At 41.0% G+C, this 14,764-nt stretch overlaps 1 protein-coding gene across 8 annotated transcripts in view; it reads right to left on the bottom strand.

Annotated features, from left to right (window-relative positions):
• The window catches only part of SORBS2 (sorbin and SH3 domain containing 2), a 260,527-nt gene that overhangs the window by 61,577 nt on the left and 184,186 nt on the right, over nt 1–14,764 (bottom strand). For 7 of the 8 annotated variants that reach the window (XM_019552681.1, XM_019552679.1, XM_019552680.1 and 4 more), the window contains 2 exons: nt 13,332–13,518; nt 8,219–8,333 (listed from right to left, as the gene is read on the bottom strand). In XM_019552681.1, the coding sequence (XP_019408226.1) occupies nt 8,219–8,333; nt 13,332–13,518 (302 nt within the window). Of the gene's footprint in view, nt 1–8,218; nt 8,334–13,327; nt 13,519–14,764 lie in introns of all 8 variants that reach the window. The other variant, XM_019552684.1, reaches the window with a different exon arrangement.

The raw sequence follows: 14,764 nt of genomic DNA, 5'->3' as shown, positions 1-14,764 counted from the left end.
TCTTCCTATTTGCTGATGATCTCCCCTGATGAGTTTGTAGGCAGCCACCAGGTCTCCGCTCAGCCTCCTCTTGCTAAGGCTGAATAAGTTCAGGTCCCTCAGTCTCTCCTCATAGGGCCTGTCCTGCTGCCCTCTCACCAAACAGATGGCCCTCCTCAGAACTCTCTCCAGGCTGGCCACATCCTTTTTAAAGTGCGGCACCCAGCACTGGACGCAGTACTCCAATTGCGGCCTGACCAATGTCGGATGCAACTTTATTACAGTCTTTGATTCATGAAAGAAAAATGTCCGCTTTAGAAGACTACATTAAAAGAGAAAAGCCAAACTCTAACTGCTGTAGGGAAATGTAGACAATATGAGGAAAAACAAGAAAAATCACAAATGCAGAGAATTAAGTGCTAGCGCTTCCTATTTTTTCCAGTTGCAATTATTGGCCTATTCTACTTTTTGTACAACTTTAGAAACACACCATCATTTTGAACTATGTAACCCTGGGAAAAACTGCAAAACTACTGATTTGCTCTCAGTCCTATAGACTAAATAGCAAATTAAAGATTATAATTTAAGATTATATTTAAGATTGAAATCAGAGGAGAATTTGAGGGCATTGTCACTCCAACAAACATTGACAGTTTTGACTGCACCTTGGTACAGATCAGGTACAGTCTGAAGTGATGCAATGTTCCCTAAATATCTACATTTGTGGATACACTGACAAAAGAATAGGTGGTGCTCCTTAGACAAAGCAAAAAAATTAACCTGTGGGGTTGGGACAGTGCTCTGCAGCTGTGCTTCTTGAAACAGGGCAGCTAGCAGAGGTAACAGAAGACTATATAAACCATCTCTAAGCTGCTTTGGAATTCAGTTCCATCAGGTGTGGAATTCAATACCAGCGGCATGAGTTCACAGTGAACCCAAAGATTTCTCCCTATGGGTTTGGGTTGAATTTTGTTTACAGACTGAACAGCAGAGGGCAGCAAACAAAAGGAAGTACCTACTGCACTAGATGCAACTGCAAGCACCACATTCATCACTATTTTGCACTTATCACAGGACCTTGTCACACAGTCACTTGCAACAGTTGCAAACCACTGCAATATGGTGACATGAAAATTAGCAATGCAAGTTGCCCTTTCATGCTGTGCATCAAATACTTCTTTTTAAAAAATAAATGTATTGCTTGTCACATTAAAACTTTTAAAAAGCCTTTTTTGTAGGCTTGCCAAATATTTCTCTTCCTGGCTTTTTACATGTTTAAACTAATGCAGTATTTCTTAGGTTCATGATAACAACACTGATGCTAGTGAACACTTAAGAAATTAAATTAAAAGAAGGATGTTAGCTTTAGTTCCATTTGAAACAGGAGAAAAATCCATTTAGGAAGCAGGCAGGCATAAAGTTGATAAACAGCAATTAACTGCCTTATAGTTTCACGAATGATTGATAACACTATGCATAGCCCAGAATTCATGATTCTCCTGTATTATCTGCTACTTAGGGAAATGAGTACAAGTTCATAAAATCATAGAAGATAAAGACTGAAAGATCCATCAGAGTATCTAGTTTATCTCCTCTTCTGTGCAAGGTCATTTCCCATTACTAAGGTTCTATTGCTATATAGTGTGTTTTAACCAACAACAAGAAATGGAATTTCTACTTTTGCATGTATAAGACTATGCCACAGTTTAAATCTTACTGTTAAGATGACAACTCAGCCTGAATTTTACTTTTCTAAATTGCATTCTATTGCTTTTAACTATACGCCTACAGAAACATCCTAAATTCTTTTTACTTCTAGATGTTTTTAGCCTTTACTGTTGCATTGACTGCCAGTAGTTTCTTAAGCAAGGCATGCAGTCTTATTTTTATTCAAAAGACTAACCCTTTCAAACTCCTGATGATTTAACACTTCTCAAAAAAACTCCCTCAGCTTTCTCAGTATCTTTCTGCTAATGTGATACTTAGAATTAAAAGAAATACACCAGGGCTAGGCACAGAAATTACCAATAAACTGGTTTAAATAATCAGAAACTGGTTTAAGTCTGTAACACAATAGAGGCAGTCCCTGGACTTACGACACAACTGGTTCCTGAAAACTGCGTCTTAAGTTGAAACATAACTCGGAACCATTTTCTCATAAGAAACAATGTTATAAATGGGGGATTGGTTCCTGAACTAAGGCCCGATACCCTATTTTCACCAAAAATACCCCAGAATTTTGTACTCGATCAATTTATAGATGAGTAATATAGCTACATTAACGTATTGATATTGTAAATAGCAAACATATTGATTGGAAGGACTTCTTTGAGGTGACTTTTTGCTGGACTCTTTGAAAGGCTCTTGGTTGGACTTTTTGAAGGGTTCTTGGCTAGAGTCTGCTTAGGAGTCTTGGGTGGTTTCTTAAAGAAAGTGTCCAAGGAAGTTTGGACAGATGTTCTCCAGGGAGATGAGTGACACAGAGAACTTGTTCGCTGGCATGGCGTAGCATCGCACTGGATCAAGCGTTGTAAAGTAGAAACTAATGTCATAAAGTTGAAACAGGGTGTCAATTTATAAATGTAAGCATGAAACATTGTAACTTGAAACATTGTAAGTCAAGGACTGCCTGTACACATAAACCATTTTCAAAGTGGCCGAAACCAGTTTAAAATAAACCTGGATGGATGTAGCACTCTGTCTGAATTCTCAGATGACACTAAACTATGGGGCAAATCAAACACATTGATGGGAAGAAACTTAATCCAGGCAGACCTGGGCAGATTAGAGAAGTGGTCAGAGAGCAACAGGATGCAGTTCAACAAGGACAAGTGCAAGGTGCTGCACCTAGGGAGAAGGAATCACCGGCACACCCATAGGCTGAGGGATGACCTCAGTAGCACAGTGGCAGAAAGAGATCTCAGAGTTGCTGTCAACTCCAAGACGAATATGAGTTGTCACTGTGATGTTGTAATGAGCAGAGCAAACTGCACTTTGTCATGCATTAGTGGGTGCATCATGAACAGGTCCAGGAAGGTGATATTTCCCCTCTGTGGCACTGGTCAGGCTACAGCTGGAGTATTGCATTCAGTTCTGGGTGCTGCAATTCAAGAAGGATGTGGACAACCTTGAGAGGGTCCAGAGGAGGGCCACTCATATAGTTAGAGGCCTGCAGAGAAGGCCCTATGGGGAAAGGCTGAGGGACCTGGACCTTTTCAGCCTCCGCAAGAGAAGGCTGAGGGGGGATCTTGTGGCAGTATACCAATTCACTGGGGTGGGGGAAAGGGTGCAGCAGGGAATAGGAGATGCTCTGTTTACCAGAGCACCCCTGGGAATAACCAGAAACTGGCCACAAGCTGATAGAGAGTAGATTTAGGTTGGACATCAGAAATAACTTCTTTATGGTTAGGGTTGCCAGAATCTTGAATGGGCTTTCAAGGGAGATGGTGCTCTCCCCTACCTTGAAGATCTTCAACAAGAGACTGGACAAGCACTGGCTGGGGTCACATGACCCCAGCACTTTTTCCTGCCACTGGCAGGCAGTCAGATTCGATGATCTATTGAGGTCCCTTCTGACCCTAGCATCTATGAGTCTATGAATCAAACCACCAATTTCGGGTTAAAGTTTAGGTTTAACTTCTGTCTCAGACCTCATAGTGAATCAAGCTAAGTTATAGTCCTCCAGCATGCCAGAAAGCTTTGTGGCCCCCGCTTGCCTCCAAGTTGTCATAGAACAAAGGCAGCACAGCCTCAGCTCCCCAGCTGGGTCTGCAGGCAGCACTGGGGGTGAGTGAGGTCGCTTAGGCCCCTTCCCCAGCTGGGGTCTGACAAGCAGTTGGGTGGGGAAGCCCCCAGTCACAGCTTTCCCTCCCACTGCCCTTGCAGCCTGGCTCCTGCCAGCTGGGAACACCAGAGCCCCACCCCATCACCAGGCCCCCACCTGTCAGGCACAGGGGATTGGTGGGGGGGGAATGGACCCCTGATCCAGTTTGCCCCCATCCCAGCAGGGGTTGGTGTGGAGTGGAAACTCCCAGGTGTGGGCTTTCCCTCTGCCCTTCCCTCATAGCCTGGCTCTGCTGGTTGGGAACACCAGAGTCCTGCCCCCTTGCTAGACCTTGACCTGTCAGCCGTGGGGGGGCAGGGGGTGTTGGGGATGGGAGGGAATGGACCCACTCCACCCTCTGATAGTGGGAGGCTGGGCTAGAGTGGGGGTCCATTCCCCTCTGCCCACCCCCTGTGCCTGACAGGCTGGAGGCTAGCAAGGGGCTGAGGCCTCCATGTTCCCAGCCTGGGGGAGATGGGAGGTGCTTGTGAGCACCCCCCCGCTTCTGGCAGTGGCCAGTGCAGATATTTGCCTGTCTTGGACAGGGGACGACTGAACGCTAGTTCAGTTCGGTATCGGTTCAAGCTATGCAGCTTAGAAAAACCAATGTAGATTGAACTGATTCCACCTCAAGCTTTTTGACTGTTTGTACTTAGCCCAGGTGTCTTGCACTCAAGTCATATACGAAAGACCTATATATTACTCTTTTCTGTTTTGTGATGGGAAATTCCTGCAGAACTAAAGCTTGCATCAATCTTTTTTTTTAATCCATGGCAAACAGCAAAGTGGGTATGATCATGTAATCTGTTATACTCCTAAGTAATGTCCACTTTCTTGTTGCCCATTTTGCCTCCTACCAACATGCATATGACTTTTAAATGATTTTTTTCCTCAGGATATATTATTAACATCTTTTACATTAAAATCTAATTTTTATTATTTTCTTTTTATGTTTAAATCTCTGTCTCTAAGTGGGGTCATAATTGCTTCCAGTTTTGTATCATCTCAAATTTCACTGGAGTTCTGTTCACTTCCTCTTTTAATTCCACAATCAAGACCTTCAACAAAGCTAACAGATTTTGCACTATTCTGCTCTTGCTCAGCTTAATACATTTCAACCTAAGAGTATTATAGCTAACTGAAGGGTTTTTGACAAGGAATTTCAGTTCTGTAAAAATTCAAACATTTTCATTTTGATAACATTTTTGAGGAAATCATTTCTATTTTCTTGTTTGAAAAGATCAAATGTTCTATTTTACTATGGTAAAAACGTTTAATGCCATCACTTTGCTTAATTGTTTATAATATCATTGTTATATTTGTATACTTTATTTGGTATTCAATAAAATATTTACTAAGTTATATGTTCAAAATTGTCAAAAATGTTAGATGATTCAGAATTTATCCTGAAAAATTCCAGAATTTTAAAGTAGCAGTTCCAGTCCCTAACCAGCTGTAATAATTTATCCTTTATCTTGCTTTCAAATACATTTCCCACATAAGTTTTAATTAACACAGAACATGGGGCATTAGCAAACATCAAATAATTTTGTAATACTTTAAAAAAAAATCAGTATCTTAATTTGTGAAACTTAACTTTTATAACCAATAAAAGTACTCTGGAGATTTTTTTAAACTTATGTTGATAGTTTAGAGGTATGTTACTTGATTTAGAACCCATTTTTAGGAAATCACTTTGGGCACTTTTACACGTGCTCTGGGGGCAGGGAGGGTGGAGCTTTAATTAGAGTGGCTCCAAGAGCCAGTCTTATTAAAGCGCTACAGCTTCTTGTGTATCAGTGCCCCCCTACTTAAAAATGGCAGCGGAGGTGCTTGTGACCCTGCCACCATTTTTAAATGCAGGGACACTGATACATGAGACGTGGGAGGCTGCTGGAGTGTGGTAATTGCCATATTATGGCAGACTCGATTAATCGAGTCTGTTCTGACATGTTGTAATTACAGTGCATTGGAGCAGCCTCCATGCTTGTGTACAGGCACCCTTTAGTATCAGTACAACACTTGGGTGCTGTTTTTGCATAACTGCCCCACTTCTGAAGCCTTCAGAACACTCAGATATATCATTAAACAGTACCTCCCCCTGATTTTATCAGTAACTTTATCTTGTATTGAATCACTGAATCATAGAAAGTAGAGTGGAAAAGACTGGAGAAGGCATCTAGTCCAATGCCCTGCTCAAGGCAGGATTATCCTTGACTAAAACATCCTACACAAAGATTTGTCCAACTTATTTCTGAAAACTTTGCAAACAACTGTCTTATACAACTATCAGGCATAATACTCAAAAAACTTATCAGCAAAACTCACCATTTATTTAGTTGCCTAATATTCGCTCACTATTTATTTATTAAACTTAAAAAATTATACCTAACACCACAATTTTGAGTGTTGCAGTTATAATATGAATTATTCCTGCTTTTCTTTTTCCTAGCAGGAAATTAAATGTATTAGAAATGTAAGGGCAGAAATAAAAAATCACTGTGATTTTCAAAATGCTAATTTTTAGCACGAGCCTGCCATTTCTCAGTCTGTAATGACCTCAATCTGTGACACAGCTACCGCAAGGGAAAAATCACTCCCAAAATACAATTTTTATTTTCTTGATAGGTACTTCTAAATTCAGCTTGGCAATAATGACTACATCTCAGAAATCAGGGAGATGTTGGTAAATTGTAAGACTGACTAATAGCTCTGTCACTACAAGTGGTCTGTATCAGAAAGGAATTCCTTATTCTCCAAGAACCTTATTTTACAGAATCTCACAGCTTGCTAGAGACCCAATGTAACCCACGCCACATTATCGCTTAAGCTGTAGAAATAAAATACAATAAAATAAACTTACAATAATAGGAAGTTATTTCAGTACAATTCTTTAATATAAGGCTGATGTACTATGCATATCATAGTCCAAGTATGCAGTATATTTATTATTTTTAAACTGATACAATATGTCCGCTGATGATAGGAATTATAATAATAGTTAAGCAAATAAAACTCTGGTGTCAGTTACATAGACTCCTATCAAAAATTAAACTCTGCCAACCACTGCACCTGAAGAAAGTGTCACAGAAAGAATGACATAATATATATCAATCTTCCTAAATAGATTAAGTATTAGAACAGTGTAAGGGTAAAATAGAAGGACTAGTGGAGTATGCCTTTTAAATAAATAGAAACTTAGGTTAGTGGTCATTTTGCAAGCATTAGACTTAGTTTTATTAGACATGCTCATGAGAAATTCCCCAACTGCAGACGTATGATTTAGAAATGTGCAATAAGTATATTTGGTTACAGATTAGTGTAAAACTAAGGGTCTATTTAATTCACGGTTTTGTGGTTTTCACAGAAACCATGAAAAACAGCATTGTCCATGATCACCAGGAAATACTGCATTGGCTGCGATTTCCCACGAAATCAACCTAAAAAGAAAAACCAGCGTATTATTCATGCGCTGTTTTAGAATGTTCCAATGCTTACTGCGATACAAAAACAATGCAACAGTCACTGCAGCCATAGAGTTACTGTTTGCTAGTGATGTAGACTAAGTAAAGGCATCAGTCAGTGAAGTGATAATAAATTAGGGTTAGCATGAATTAGTGGTTCTAAACTTTTTGTAGAACACTATATATAATAATAAGTTATGATGATTTGTTACAATTCACACTGTATTATACATTTATATTTATATTTAAATTTATATTTAAATGTAATATTTATATTTATACCAATGTGATAAATTATATGATATCATTTACTTTCCACAGAATTTGCTATTAAATTATATGGTATGTGCTTCTCCACTGATCAGTGGCGAGAGGTGGGGCTGCTGGGAAATGCCCATGAAATCAGTTCTTCGTGCTGTGACCAAGCTGCAAAAAATGCTTTGTCTTGCCGTGATTTAAGTAGACCCATGCATAACCAGAACTAATCAAAATTCTTGAGGATAACATTAGGCACATATCCTGAACACATTATCACATTTTTTTCTGAAATACCTAGTGGCAGAATACTATATGCATGTGCGTAACTGATGTGGTGATTACATGTGCCGATAAAATTACCGCAAACACGTGAAATTCAGTTCTGGATATGCATTCAAATTATGACAAGTAGTTCTCATGGATTTACGGTTCTACTTGACATGTAAAATTGTTTCATTTCTCATAGTGATTCCTTGATGTCTTGTAAAGGAGGGACTATATCTAACCCTAAACCCAACCAGTCCCACAGTTTCTACAGAACCATCCCAGACTATCAAGACAGAATTTACCACATGTGAACTAGAAAGAATCTAAATATGAACATGGATAATCAAATAGCAGTCTAACTAGGTATAATTAGCAAAAGTGAACTCTCACTAAGATTGCATGATCCCAGTCCACAAACACTTCTTACCGGTCTTTCATGTTCAAGAATTGATGACTTTCCTGGCTCATATTCAAAAATACTCCTTGGTTCTGAACGGAATTTGCGGGTATCTACTTTTCTGTCTGGAGGATCCCAGTCATTTCTAAACAACAAATACAAACAAGTTATGATACTTTCTTTTCCATTAACACCGCATCGCTCCATGTCAGCAGCTTAACTTAATTGTGAACCTACTTTTTTTCCCCAGCTTCAGCTATGAGACTTCTGGTCTTTAATATTCTAACATCCTGACATTTTAACCTCAGCATAATCTCAGTTTACTCAGATCAGGTACACAGAGTACAATGGCAAAAATACTGGTGGTGATTTGGTTGTTTTACCACTTCCACCATTACTTTTTGTCAGTAGAACTTTACTGGTGGGCAAAGATGATCCCAGCAGGGTGCGGCCCCCCCCCATCCTACGGCACACTTACAGTGGGGAGTGAAAGCCCAGGCACACCGGACATAGTGGGATGGGTGGTGGCCAGAGCTTCCAGCTGGAACAGGCAAAAACATGTAAATAGTGGCAGCTGCAGCCTCTCCGCCCAGCTCTGTAGGGTCCCCCAAAGCATGGGACCCAGGGCGGTTGCCCTGATTCGCCCCACTCCTAGGGACAGCTCTACTGGTGGGAAACACATATTCATACAGGTAAAATCTTACAGAAATTTATTCATATTTTTGTTACCTACATTATACTAATCCAAAAAATCTTTTCTGTACAAATTTCAGATTTACTGTGGAACAGGCATTATATTGTATGTACAAATACAATAAAAATAAATGAAATTCTGCATGTAAAATATGATAGGTTTGCCTAATGAAAAAGGTTTTAAAATATCTAAATATGTATAGAACAGGTTCTATAGCTAATAATGCATTTCATTAGGGATAATATTTAAATAAAATAATACAATATTCTATATATTGATTTGCAGGAAGGCTCCTCTGTTTTTTCTTTACAGCTAGACTAATCATTTGGATGTTTGATCTGCCTCTAAATAAGCAACCATTTCTAATCTATTCAGGGCAGGTACCTTGAATGAAATCCTATTCCCTTTGTATTGGTTTCAGTGGGCCAGGATTCTGGGCATTGTCTCTATAATTGTCTAGAAAGGGCCTATCATCTTGTTGGCACCATACAAAGAATAAAGTATAATCCTTTGTATTCTCTTTCTGTTTTAGAAATAGATTCAATTAGATTCTTAGGCTATGGACTTTTTAGCTATTTTAAAAAGGGAGAAGGAGCTGAAGTTCAGAAGTATGCAATAGCTGTTATGATCTGTCACACTTATTGCAATATAGGTCAGCTAGAATCACTCTAATTTTGACTGTTAATAAAACATTGCTATACTTGTATCACTATAGAATAATGCATTATGTAACAGCTGCATTGTAAAGGTTTGTACTGATATGTCTCATATCCTTTGACATCCCTATACTGTGACTCACTGTCATATCTTAGCACTCATTTGGACAATAATGGCAAGAACTGTCATTTCTTGGTCATTTTTGCAGTCATTGGCCAGCCTGCATTTGGAATAACCTCAGACAGTGTGTAATTTTAATTAGAATTGTGGCAAATGACTCACTAACAAACTGGGGTAGCTGGTGATAATTGCTGCATGTATATACAATAAGGTAAATTTGTTCAGCCTATGTTAAATCATTTGATGTGACCTGACACAAAGCAATGCACATGTCATATTTTATCATGCATTTAAAAATCTATGCAGATGTTTTTCACTGAATGGGTGGAAGCATACGTAAGTGTGTGTATACATGTGCTGAGGCACTGAAATCTCCATTGGTGAAATACTGTACATTTTAAGCAAATGAAATCCTCTGTATATTTATTGTATATTTTAACGGAGAAGAAATTGTGGTTTCAGGGCACATAATTGAAATGTCTGCTAAGAATGAATAAATAAATGAATGCGTATTGAACAGGTTGCATTTTACTCAAAATAACTCAGATAACCTGCCATTATGAAGATAAAAACATGCTATTAAAACTCAGATTCATACTAATTTTATGTTACTTTAACTTTTAATCCTTTGTGGACTGTACTATTTGAGTTTTGACTGGTAATGTGAAACATGCCATGTCTTGCCTGCCCACTCTAAAGATGTGAGTCATATACAATTTAAACCTAAATCACTTAAGTGAGGGTCTAAATACTCTTGCTTTACTGTCAATTAACCTCTCTCCCCACCCCTAACACATGCAGACAAACACCCATCCCCCTGGTGTTAAGGATAAATTGACTGGTTATAGTTGTTAGGAGCAGACAAAGCATTCCCTAAACTGTGACATTCCCTAGAGTGGAGAGCCTGGATTTTCTTTGTCAATCTTCTCATGAAGGAGATTGTGAGAAAGAGGGGACACATCCAAATTTAAGGCTGAAATGGTTAACTCCAAACCAGGAAAAAGGTAGTTCCTATAAGATCCTTTACTGTGTTCCCTTATTCTGTCTGGTCTGCTATGGGACAATTCCTGTAACTCCAGGATTCAGGGAGCAATAAGTCAATCCATATTTTTATATGACATGCTACCAATATTAAAGTTTCTTAGGCCCAAATACAACTTCCCTTTATGTGGCTGAGTAGCAGTTGCATAGCTAAAATTAGCCTTTTATGACGATTTTAGCTCATACTCTCTACTGTGTAACTTGTCTTTGCCTTCTGAGGAATCTGCTCTGGCCATTTATGTTTCTGCACCCAATGGGGGAAAAAAGCCTACTTGTATATATTTTATCCAGTAGCTATTCAACACAGGCTGCAGAAACACAATGACAAATAGAAATAAGGGCCAAAACCCAGGCCCTCTACTTTTCAAGGTAGTCCATACCTCACTGAGCCATTGAAGATGGTCCTTCTAGTTTTCTCTGCTTCTCTGCTTCCCACATATATTACCCTCCTGGCTGCCTATATCATTGGCTTCAAGAGGAGGGGTGGAGAGTGTTCTTGGTCCTGCCTCACCCTTGGCTTGGTGGTGAGGTCACTTTGATAGTAGGAGATACAACTTCAAACCCTTTCTGTCTGAAGGGGGACTAGCTTCCTCTTCTGCTCCCTGGTCAAATGCTCTAATACTTGGCCAATAGTTCTTAACCTGTTTGGACTTGAGGCACTGTGAGAGATCCCCAGCCCCGATAAGCCCCGGGAACAGCGAAGCGGGAGCCGCTGCGGCAATAGATTGCCGGCGGCTAAGAAGTGCGGGGCGCGGTGCAGGCGCGGCAGGGTCAGCACAGCACGCGAGCCACCGAGTGGGCCCGGCTATGGGTGTTAGTTCCCTGCTGGCACCGAGGGCAGGAGACTCACTTACCCCTCCCAGGTGTGCGGCGGCGCAGGCGGGCACAAAAGCCGCACCGGAACAGAGAGGGGGAAGACTGGAAGAGCCGGGACGGGAGTGGATCCCTGGTGGGAGTCCGGAGCGGCGGAGGCACGCTGACATGCGCCCTGCACGCACATTCTGGGGAAAGGGTAAGGTCTCGCAGGGGCAAGACACCGGGGCGATAAGCCCTGAAGTTATTCAAGGCGATTGTGAAGGCTGGAGGCACCTCACCCCAGCTGGAGGCTACTCGGCCAGTAGCCTGGAGAAGTGGGCTAGGGGCCTCAGCCACAGTGTGCTGGGGGCAGGAGTCGGAGCCGCCCCAGATGGGGAAAGGACCCTAAGGGGGCAGACAGCCCACCCCGGTAAGGGGGATGAGGGGACTCCGGAAAGAGGAGAGCTGGACTTGAGTGAAGCCGGCAAACACAGGGACCCGGAATCAGGGGCCGTGGTAGAACGGACTGTTTGGCTTGCGGTTGCTAACTTTATATTTTGTATTCGAGGCATTGCCCCTCCCCACTCACCAGAGGGAGGACTTGGAGGGCAACCCGGACTTGTGCATGGAGGCCCGGGCGAGGGTGTAGGGGAGGAAGGAGCCCTCAAGGATCTTAGACTTGGAGTAACTGGAGGTCTCATTTTCGGACGTGCGCGCATCATAGAAAGACACCGAACCAGGGAACCAGCAAAGTCGTGGCAGGCAGATCTGATGCGTACCTCCCCGGAGTGAGTGCGCCTCAATTGGGAATCATTGGACGGACGTGTACAGACTACTGAACTATTGGACTCGTTGACAGACTCGTCGACAGGCACCCACCACTCCTTTTGTAAATGGAGTGGCACCCAGTTCCTAAAACTAATTTATATATGACAGTGCTTTTCTCCTTGAAGAGGGGCTGGGGAGTGGGTGTAGGGGATTGGCCAGGCAGGGAGAAACTTGAGCTTGCCCGTATCTCCTTATCTTCTTATACCTGATTTATCTTATACCCTATCTCATGGCACCCTTCAAACAACCTGGTGGCACTTCTGGGTGCTGTGGCACCTTAGTTGAAAATGGAAGTACACAGAATCTAACATCTTTGCAAATGGCTACAAGTGTCACCTGTGTGGCTAAGAGATGGGTAGCTGCATTAGCCTGAAATCAGACAGAAGGTAGGGAAGGGTGGCACATTAGGTTGTTTATAGATGGGCTCTAGGAGGCGGGGCGGGGGGAAGTGGGGGCTTTCATTAGTGCAGCTCTGAGAACCATGCTAATTAAAAGTGTCTGGAACTTCACATGTATCAGTGTCCCCATGCTGAAAAATGGCAGTGGGGCATTTCTTTAGTTTAAAGCACCCTGCTGCCATTTTTCAATGGCAAAAGACTAACTGATTCAGAGAGGCATCACCTTTCATATGGTCACATGGTAGTTTATGTGGCTCAAGTTCACTGTGCTAGTGCTACTTATCTGTCTAAAGGTGAAACTGGATTTGAGCTTCTAAGCCTTTAGGAAGCAGCTTCCTTCCAATAATCAATTGAGATTTTTACCTTGCCAACTACATCATACTAGTCAACAGTCAAGCTTGCTCAGTGAAAAACTAATATCCGCAGGTACTAAAGAAACATGGTGTCCACACTTTACTCAAGTAGTTATGCTACTCATTATCTCAATGTCCTCTGAAACAAGACCTGTGATCTTGCTGCTTTTCCATCCCTTAATAAACCTCTGATATTATCTATTGCAATATTGTTCTGATTATGGACTTTTTTCAAAAAAAGAAATAAACCTACTTACTTTTCTGGTGTTGACCTATCTCGTGGACGATGTGGTGGCACTGGAGGTGGTATTTGTGGAGGAGGTATACTAGATGAAACCTTAAAAATACCAGTGCCATTGTCAGAAGTGCTTTTGGACAATGGTCTGTATGTCTGTGTCTTTGCAGCTGGGTGTGCTTGTGCAGGGAAGGATGGGCTGTAACTGCCTAATGTAAAACACAAATAATCAAAATGTAAGGTTGCATTTTAATGAAATAAGATGCACTGTACTCACAAAAACACTCACTCATTTAACACAAAAAATTATAAATGCACTTTATAGACATACTGTGATGTCCTGTGCATCTTTTTATGATTATTATATATATGCCCATGCATACACACATGCATTTTATACATACACCCACATATAAAACTATATGACATTTCACAGGAATTAATGACCAGTTTGGACAGATAATAGTTATGTGCAATCCCCCCAGCCATTAGCTACAACCTGCTATTAATCCCTCAGAATTGTCCTGTTCCTTGTTGTTATTAAATCAAGGAATAGAAAAGTAACATAGATGTACTTTTTTCATTCTTTGAAATGAATGCTTTAGTTTGGAAAATTATCCAAAACAAATTTCTTGAATAAAGCTTTTAAGAATGCATTCCAATTATGGACTTGAATACACATTCTTGATCATATATCAAACAGAAGTAATGAGAGCAATATTGATAAAAACAGAAATTAAAGAGTCTTAAATCCTTAAACTTTAAACATTAATACATTGTTTTACATACTGTAAAGTGTTTTGTGTATCTGCTTCATCCACATTATTAGGAAGCCTGCCCTGCCTTCTTTCTGACTTCAGACTAACATGGGTAACTACCTTTCTCTATCCAAACTATTACATTTTCTTCTTGCTAGTAAAAAGTTTCTGCTACATGATTCTTATTATCTTAAATATTTGAAATTTATATATCTTTTAAGTGAATGAAATTTTCCAGTAGGAAAAGTAACAGGATCACAAAATAATATCATTTACACTAGAATTGGAATGATGTTGTAGTCATGATGGTCCAGGAAATATGTCAAGGAGCAAGGATTTTGCGGGTGATATCTTTTATTGGACTTACACAAGCTTTCAAACAGAGATGTAACAAAGCAGCCAGGCACCCAGGGCAATGGGACATGGGGGAGCAGCAGTAACTTCTGATTGCTACTGTGGTGCTGAAGTGATTGAGTAGCTGTGGCAGCAGCTGATTTTTCTGCCCCATCTGCCCAAAGTCAGTGTTCGAGATGGCTGCCTTGGTCTCCACACCCTAGTTACACTTGTCGCGTCCGATGACCGGTGTACCCTTGACCTGCGAGCCTGGGTTGGCACGACCGGCTGGACGCGGGTGGGGTAGGTAGTCGGACAGGTGGGTACTAGCGGTGGCTTGGAGTCAGGAGATTTTAAAACGTAT

The sequence above is a fragment of the Crocodylus porosus genome, unplaced genomic scaffold (genome assembly GCF_001723895.1).
Source record: "Crocodylus porosus isolate Cpor-Errol unplaced genomic scaffold, CroPor_comp1, whole genome shotgun sequence".
Lineage (NCBI taxonomy): Eukaryota > Metazoa > Chordata > Crocodylia > Crocodylidae > Crocodylus > Crocodylus porosus.
This window is presented reverse-complemented; position numbering and strand designations above follow the sequence as displayed.